A 6,647-nucleotide genomic window follows, 5' to 3' on the forward strand; every position below is an offset into this window, starting at 1 on the left:
CGGCGGGGTTGGAATACGGCGAGTAGGACGCGGCGGGAGGAACTGGCAGTGTTGGGAGGCGATAGGCCATCAACTGGGGCACTGCGCACGCGAGGTTGCACGCAGTACTTGAGCAGAAAGAGAGGCAGCGAGGAGGGCCATGGCTGCTGGTGAGTAGCTATGTTGCATCGATCCGTGCGCGATCACTCCACCACTCGCGCGTCCAATTGTGTCCTTGGCACTTAGCCCTCGCTGCACACACACCCTCCGTCGCGTCTCCCTCTCTCGCGAGCACGCGCAAGAGCAAGCACGCGCAGTTCGCTCGGTTCACAGCCGAGTCCCCACTGACATTGTATGCTGGCGATCTCTGCGTCTTTGTGCACGCTCCTGCCGTCCATGATGCACCGCCAACGTTGTTGCTCCTCGTGAGCTCTCTCAGACATTGCAGATCACTTGTGCCCGCCTCACTAGCATTCGCCCCGCTCTCAACATCGCAATCGCCGCCCGCACGGCCAACGCGCCAACGGTTCTGTCTATACCATAGCACGCGTCGCATCCCGCGCATATCTGCACGTTCGCCGCCCGAGGAACTACGCGCAACACGCTCGATGCACAGCCCAGTGTTCGCGACCGCCGTCGCAACCACCGCGCGCATCGCTTCCTCCTCGGCAGCGACGTTCTTGTACGCAAACTCGCTCCCTGTCTCGATCCCGACGCCCGCGACGCTCCCGCTCAGTCCCCAAAATCGTTGTACACAACGCGTCTCCGCGTGCGCTCTCTCTCGGTCTCAGCCGAGCGACTGCACTATGCGCGCGCTCTTTAGCTCGCTTTCCTCCAACGTCGGTCTTTCATGCCCATGCGCTCTCTTGAGCGCGCAGAGCTCCGCCGCTCCAAGGCATGTCATTCATCTCATGTCCGACCCTCAGGAAATATATTTCCTCCTTCCCATCTCTTCCTACGGCCTGAAACGTACATACGCGAGTCGCGACGTCAGCTCACGCTGTGCCCGTCGGTGCGAGACCTACCTTGCGAAGCGTCAGTGTTCGTGTCCGAGTCTGCGCAGGGCGGCCATCAGTATCGTGTGCACCGGATGTGCGGACGGAACGTACGGGACGACATGATCTGTGTGCAGAGGGTCTTGCAGTCCGGCGGTCCACGTCGGTCGCGGTTAGCTCTGCGGGCGGTGGTCATCGATTCAGCGGACAGCCGAGCCGTCACGGTGTATGACGTACGGGGCCAACGTGTGTCTGCTGGGAATGCCGTGAGTGGCAAGCGAGATTTGTGCGGATCGTACTTACGAAACGATTGATCAAATCGGCCGGTCCGTAATACGGAGGGCTTGCAGGCGGTCGAGCAGAGGCTCGAGGTGTGTGGCCTAGGAGGCCAGGATGATTGCTCCTCGTGATCGCGATCGATGTCGCGCTGTGTGTCCTGCCGATGCACGTTATCGAATCGTTCGCGGTCGGTTGAGGATTGGAGCGTGCTGCGTACCGGGTTGACGAGTCTGATGGCTGCATGCCACGATCGAACTGGATGGACGTGAGCGGCTGGCTCATTGATGAAATGGTGTGCGAGCGGCGTACTCACCGTTGCTTGTGCTTTGTGCTGTGTGCGAGCGGCCGCGTTTGGCAGGCGTGGATGATATGCCTACACACGAGCCGAGGTGAGCGTGAGCGGACGGCGCGATCGCAAGATACGCTTACTTGACTCGATAGGCGGAGGTTGCGTGCGCGTGAAGGGTGGGCGAACAGCGCGATGCGCGCGACGTTCGACGCGTCCCGTGCGTCGTCTTCGCAGGATCTGCTGTCATTGGGCTGTTAGTGTGAGTGAGACGCACCAGTACGGGCATGTTGCGCCCGGTCGATCCTGAGACGGTCGTTCGCGGTCGTCAGCGGTAGTGAGCGGAGAGCTAGGCGGCGTGCTCGTGAAGGACGGTTGAGGAAGGCATCTCAAGGCGAGGATGGGAGGAGATGAGGGGCGGAGAGAGGTGCCGAATCTCATCTCCGTGCCCCATCATTTATGCCTTGCAACCGCACCAGCCCGTGACCCAACCTTCCGTGGCGTGATCTGGGGACCTCCAGAACAAATCAATAGGCTCTTCTGTCAGCAGTGTGAGTTTCCTTGAATGATATGTCCCCCGAAATTTTATTAATGCGACCGTCGGCGAAGTTTCGATGCAGGCGAAAGAAGCGCGTGATGGGCTCGTTCGCGTTCATTAAAGAACGCGCGCTGGTAGAGCGATAGCCTGGGAGCTTGGCAGGCGTACTCGGTGAGTGGAGAGTGTGCCAGGGAGGCGACAGTGCTGTTTCGAGTGGCCGATGCGCGAGAGACCAGCATGCGCAAGTCAGATTCGGTGCGGGAAAGCAGCAGCATTGGCTCGTTGGTGTATTGCTGAACGGAGTCCATGGGCCTTGTCGAACGGTCTATCGGCCTGCGAGCGCAGCAGAAGTTGATGGTGCGGGCTTCATGCGCGGGCGAGGCCGTTGGGTGACTCGACATTCCGTACTTCGGAGAAGCTGACGAGACCTGCCTTGTTTCATATAGGACGTCTCGCACTGCTTATGGCTGTGGAATATCGATACGCCGCCCCGTTCAGACGGATTCGCCGCCTTCTGGTTCTATTGGTATTGCTGTGGGAGAGATTCTGGCAGGGAACTGTCCTTCATACCATCAGAACGGGCAGGATGCAGGAGCATCTCAGACTCTTGTCGCGGGTGCGCACAAGTTCAATTGTTGGAGATTGGCATACGTTCCCCTGTACGCGGGTGCCGAGAACGAGATGTCGCTCTTCGCAAATGTAATGACGATGGCCATGAGCGTGCTGTTAAGGTGTATCTTCATAAATCAACGGACGAGACAAAGAATTGCGCAGCGGAGCGATCCGACCCACGAGGACAACACCCAGATGGGCCTCTTGCTTCCTTGAAGCCGATAGAACACGGTCACAATGCGGCGATTTGATGGCACCTGGAATGCATGCAGCACGTCCATCCTTTGTAGGAAGAGTACGGGTGGTCACGACGTCTCGCCCGATTTCTTGATGGCAGAGGTGCAGGGCATGCAGACTACACTGAAGGAGCCGAGCCGGTTCGCTGCATTGCGCACACTGAGTTTGGGGTCCTGAGATACACAGGAGGGTTCGAAATAAATATGTAATTTGCTGATCAATCTCGCGAACAGGCAGCGGAGAGGATGCACCCACGAGATTGCCTTCGGAGAGGCGGGCATCTTGTCCATGCCATCGGTTCGACGAATCGTCCGCTGATCTGCAATGTTCCGATCGAGCATTACGGTCACATGCCGCTCATCAGGACCCCAATTCGAAGGTTCTCCGTCAGCCTGTAACGCGTTACGAAAGGGGTTGAGCGGCGAGCGCGCCGCGTTGAATTTCAGGCAGAACTTTGCCTGCTGCACTGATGCAAGAACTCCGCTCTACCATCTTCCTTGCCGGGTCTTTTTCCCACACCGGGCCGTGTGATGTCGTGTGGCTGAGTGGGAGGTTCTGCATTCGGGGCCAGCTACACGGGCTTTGACAGGGTCAAAGACAAATACTGCTCTTTGTAGGACTACCTTAGTCTTTTCCTTGATCTTTCTCACAGAAAATAATTCTATGAATTCTGGAAGGCTCCAGATTACTCAACGTACCTTCTAAGTTCTGATCCTTCATGGAAACCATCCAGGCTCCACTGGCATCAAATATCACATTATTTATGCAGCACGAACATGAAACATTTTAGACTCATGAGTGAACATCCATGTGCTGTGACCTGTCCTGCACGATCTCCGGAACCATGAGGAGAGCATACAATAATAATCTTAGCTCACTGAGCCAAGAGCCCATTTGCTAAGAATAAGAAGCTGATGCCAGATAATGGCCGTTGGTAATGCTCTGATTAGAATCAATGCGGCCGGTACGTTCACACGCAAAGACGCAGTGACTTGTTCTCCCCAGCAGCAGAAGTTCACACGTTGTGGGCTCAGTGGAATGTTTCTGATCGATGGAAGGTTTCTGATGGACATGTCATGTTTCGTGAGAATAGTGCTCTCCGACTCAAAGTGATCATGCACACCTGGCCTGTACTATCAGCAATCCACCCTCCTTCCCCTCTCTCCTCAAGGGTGGTATGCTAACAAAACTCGCTAGACCAGCTCATTTCCGAGTACCTGTCTTCATGGCCGTCAAAAAGCAGTTCATAGCCAGCTTCACGGCAAATTCTCTGAGCCCGAGATCAAGTAGGACAGCAGAATGTGCTAAATCGTGAGTATTTTGTTGCAGCGACCTGATTTTAGTCCACATTCAAGGCACAGAATAGAGATTCACCAAGCTGCACAGTGTTGCAAGTGACCGCAGGACAGACTAGGACGCGTCATGCTGCGCCACGGCACTTGGACTTTGAGGCATGCGCAAATGGTCACGTGGGCGCGTTTGTGGCGCTTCTACGATCGCAAAGCTTGGTGCGTGTGTTCTCTATCATTCTCATCATCTCGTTGCCTTTGACTTGCTTCATCGTTCGCGCTGAGCTGGTTACGGTCAGATTCACTATTTTGACCTCCCGATATGCTCAGCATCAGCGGCTTCAACCGACAGCCTGTATACATCAGTGCAAGCGCAACAATCCTGACTGACTTTCCTATCTGGGACGCCTTATACGGTCTAGCGAGCTCGATGTCGGTACTCCGGTAACAAGCGTGAATCTTCTCAGGAGCGAGAGTCAGCCACTCCCAGCTTCTGTACATGACTCGTATTCTCGCCGGGCCACGTTTGAAGACGTTGGGCTGGCTGTTGGCGGTCGGCGGCTAGTCGCAATAATCCAGCGGAACGCTAACCTCCACTTCATCATAGGGTGCCTAGGAGAAGGCACTGGATGTCATTGATGTGTTGCCGCACTCGGGCACATTTGGTACATTCGATGCATATGAGGACGAGACTCTAAACCCCAAGATCGAGCATGTGAATGCAAGATCCCTGTTTAGTGCATTAAGGCTGGCCTGTGCGGTATGTCAAATCGCTTCGAGGAGATCAGCCCGGATAGATCTATCGTGACCTGGAGTACCTCGCACAATGCTGTGCATTGCATGTTGAGGTGCAGCGAAGGCGGCGAGTCTTATCATTACAGCTTAACTTCGTGATCCTCAACCATGAAGCAGGTGATAGAGGTGATGTCCCGACTGTCCAGGAGCATGCAGCCGACAGACGTGCACTGAAATTGTCCAGCGCTCACTAAATTGTGTCGATACTCGGCTGGCCAACAGCTGGTCTGTTTGAGCACGACATGCGCTCATCGCAGCTTTCGGCCACCTGCCGGATTGTTTAGGTGGGCCCTTGCTGAGGTACGTCAATCATCCACTGTATAGCAGGCATACAAACTGATGTCGAGCCAGGTTGCCGGGTCACTGTCATCAGTGCGCTCCGTAACTGCATTCCTGAGTCACGCGACGGTCGCTTCAAGCCAACGATGGCCTCTTTCACGCAAGTCTCGATAGCGACAGTGGGTGCGACAGGCTAACAGTAGAAGAAACCGAGCTTGTTCTCGAGGCTCAAATCCACCTCGGTGTTCACAAGTACGTGCCGCTGCGACCATTGTATTGAATGACGAAGTACTGACAGACTGCCATTCTTACAGGGCTGAAAGACATATGCAAATGAGGATGCTACGGTCTGAGGCCATGAGATCCCATGGAGGAGGCTTCGATAACATAAAAAGGTACACGTACTTCACATCCTATGCCATTTCAGGAATCCTTAGTGGTCGCTCACGGCGCTCTGCTGACTTTCAGGAGACTTTTGACGGTCGCATAGGGCGACATACGCTCATTTCTGGGTGCCAACTAAATGGTGATGTCTTCGCATGCGATGTCCCGCTGCACGCTCATCGCACTAAGCATTTGTGTTTAAACAAGGTATGAGTGCGCTAGCGTGATCAATTATGAATGGAACCTTAATTTCTGCGCTCCGCGAAGCAAAACTCAACATTCGCTCTACAAAAAGAGCCTTTTTCGTTCGTTATGGTCCATGAACGCTGTTTGCACCTGACCGAATATCGCATAGGGCAAGTCCATGGCAATGTGAGCAGGATCGCATGTCCGACCGTGGCTTGCTTTGGTTGCATCATGCTTATCTCTTTGAGGGCAGTGTTTGGAGCCTTATTCGGCACATCTGTGGCTAGGCGGCGATGTCAAGCATTCAGCGCAACCACCGGGGAAGGCGAGTGATTGGCTTCTGCAGTCCGCATTTGATGTTTCTCATAGATTCACATTTGCGGGCTGCGAGTGTTGGAATGCAAGGAGCATCGGGTGAGACGCTCAGTCACAAAGCGGTCATTTGGACCATGGTGATGGGATTTGCTAGGTGAATGAGGCCGAGTGGCCGGTCATCACAGCAGCGACGGGAGGCCATTTCATATCGTGTATTCGCACTGCGTAGGAGTCTTGTAGGAATGAAATGGTCATGGTTAGTGCTCGGTTGAATAAGAAATAATGGCAGAGTTAACGGTATGAATGTACAATGAAGGGCAGCTGTATAGATCCCTCTCTGCCCCATTCATGTCCTCATCTCTCACATTATCTGTGGTCGTCCGCTTCATATCCACATCCAGTCGCACGGCACACATCACCGCGACCCGCACTCTGCCGGACTCGCCGAAAGGCCGATCCATGGGCCTGGCCTG

General features: G+C 54.8%; 6 protein-coding genes across 6 annotated transcripts; 3 read left to right on the forward strand and 3 right to left on the reverse strand.

Moving 5' to 3' along the window:
* Positions 1 to 139: 139 nt before the first annotated feature.
* Positions 140 to 802, forward strand: LAESUDRAFT_756992 (uncharacterized protein; the record flags this gene model as incomplete). Its single annotated transcript, XM_040912239.1, has 3 exons — positions 140 to 149; positions 226 to 714; positions 771 to 802. The coding sequence occupies 3 exons, from the start codon at positions 140 to 142 to the stop codon at positions 800 to 802; spliced, it is 531 nt and encodes a 176-aa protein (XP_040767110.1).
* Positions 731 to 1,977, reverse strand: LAESUDRAFT_551061 (uncharacterized protein). The gene is made up of 6 exons (XM_040902899.1): positions 1,683 to 1,977; positions 1,567 to 1,626; positions 1,364 to 1,410; positions 1,089 to 1,153; positions 1,005 to 1,034; positions 731 to 941 (listed from the first exon to the last, which is right to left on the reverse strand). The coding sequence occupies exons 1-6, from the start codon at positions 1,826 to 1,828 to the stop codon at positions 828 to 830; spliced, it is 462 nt and encodes a 153-aa protein (XP_040767111.1). The 5' UTR covers positions 1,829 to 1,977; the 3' UTR covers positions 731 to 827.
* LAESUDRAFT_723124 (uncharacterized protein) lies at positions 1,811 to 2,792 on the reverse strand. The gene is given in 4 exon segments (XM_040908348.1): positions 1,811 to 1,924; positions 1,944 to 2,058; positions 2,078 to 2,666; positions 2,711 to 2,792. The coding sequence occupies 1 exon segment, from the start codon at positions 2,476 to 2,478 to the stop codon at positions 2,128 to 2,130; it is 351 nt and encodes a 116-aa protein (XP_040767112.1). The 5' UTR covers positions 2,479 to 2,666; positions 2,711 to 2,792; the 3' UTR covers positions 1,811 to 1,924; positions 1,944 to 2,058; positions 2,078 to 2,127.
* Positions 2,793 to 2,802: 10 nt separating this feature from the next.
* LAESUDRAFT_723127 (uncharacterized protein) lies at positions 2,803 to 3,147 on the forward strand. Its single transcript, XM_040908349.1, has one exon. The coding sequence runs from the start codon at positions 2,927 to 2,929 to the stop codon at positions 3,101 to 3,103; it is 177 nt and encodes a 58-aa protein (XP_040767113.1). The 5' UTR covers positions 2,803 to 2,926; the 3' UTR covers positions 3,104 to 3,147.
* A 1,195-nt stretch (positions 3,148 to 4,342) lies between these two features.
* LAESUDRAFT_723130 (uncharacterized protein) lies at positions 4,343 to 4,902 on the reverse strand. The gene is made up of 2 exons (XM_040908350.1): positions 4,823 to 4,902; positions 4,343 to 4,768 (listed from the first exon to the last, which is right to left on the reverse strand). The coding sequence occupies exon 2, from the start codon at positions 4,714 to 4,716 to the stop codon at positions 4,417 to 4,419; it is 300 nt and encodes a 99-aa protein (XP_040767114.1). The 5' UTR covers positions 4,717 to 4,768; positions 4,823 to 4,902; the 3' UTR covers positions 4,343 to 4,416.
* Positions 4,903 to 5,434: 532 nt separating this feature from the next.
* Positions 5,435 to 6,377, forward strand: LAESUDRAFT_551215 (uncharacterized protein). Its single transcript, XM_040902900.1, has 4 exons — positions 5,435 to 5,541; positions 5,604 to 5,880; positions 5,941 to 6,045; positions 6,113 to 6,377. The coding sequence occupies exons 2-4, from the start codon at positions 5,617 to 5,619 to the stop codon at positions 6,275 to 6,277; spliced, it is 534 nt and encodes a 177-aa protein (XP_040767115.1). The 5' UTR covers positions 5,435 to 5,541; positions 5,604 to 5,616; the 3' UTR covers positions 6,278 to 6,377.
* The last annotated feature ends 270 nt before the right edge of the window (positions 6,378 to 6,647 follow it).

This window comes from Laetiporus sulphureus (assembly GCF_001632365.1).
Source record: "Laetiporus sulphureus 93-53 unplaced genomic scaffold LAESUscaffold_8, whole genome shotgun sequence".
NCBI lineage: Eukaryota > Fungi > Basidiomycota > Agaricomycetes > Polyporales > Laetiporaceae > Laetiporus > Laetiporus sulphureus.

Coding starts and splice junctions, on each gene's coding strand:
- LAESUDRAFT_551215 (XM_040902900.1), top strand. CDS start 5,617: ATGCAAATGAGGATGCTACGGTCTGAGGCCATGAGATCCCATGGAGGA. Junction 5,881..5,940: donor AGCATTTGTGTTTAAACAAG/GTATGAGTGCGC, acceptor CGCTCCGCGAAG/CAAAACTCAACATTCGCTCT. Junction 6,046..6,112: donor TAGGGCAAGTCCATGGCAAT/GTGAGCAGGATC, acceptor CTTTGAGGGCAG/TGTTTGGAGCCTTATTCGGC.
- LAESUDRAFT_723124 (XM_040908348.1), bottom strand. CDS start 2,478: ATGTCGAGTCACCCAACGGCCTCGCCCGCGCATGAAGCCCGCACCATC.
- LAESUDRAFT_551061 (XM_040902899.1), bottom strand. CDS start 1,828: ATGCCCGTACTGGTGCGTCTCACTCACACTAACAGCCCAATGACAGCA. Junction 1,411..1,566: donor AGCACAAAGCACAAGCAACG/GTGAGTACGCCG, acceptor GTGCATCGGCAG/GACACACAGCGCGACATCGA. Junction 942..1,004: donor GAACACTGACGCTTCGCAAG/GTAGGTCTCGCA, acceptor TGTACGTTTCAG/GCCGTAGGAAGAGATGGGAA.
- LAESUDRAFT_723130 (XM_040908350.1), bottom strand. CDS start 4,716: ATGTACAGAAGCTGGGAGTGGCTGACTCTCGCTCCTGAGAAGATTCAC.
- LAESUDRAFT_723127 (XM_040908349.1), top strand. CDS start 2,927: ATGCGGCGATTTGATGGCACCTGGAATGCATGCAGCACGTCCATCCTT.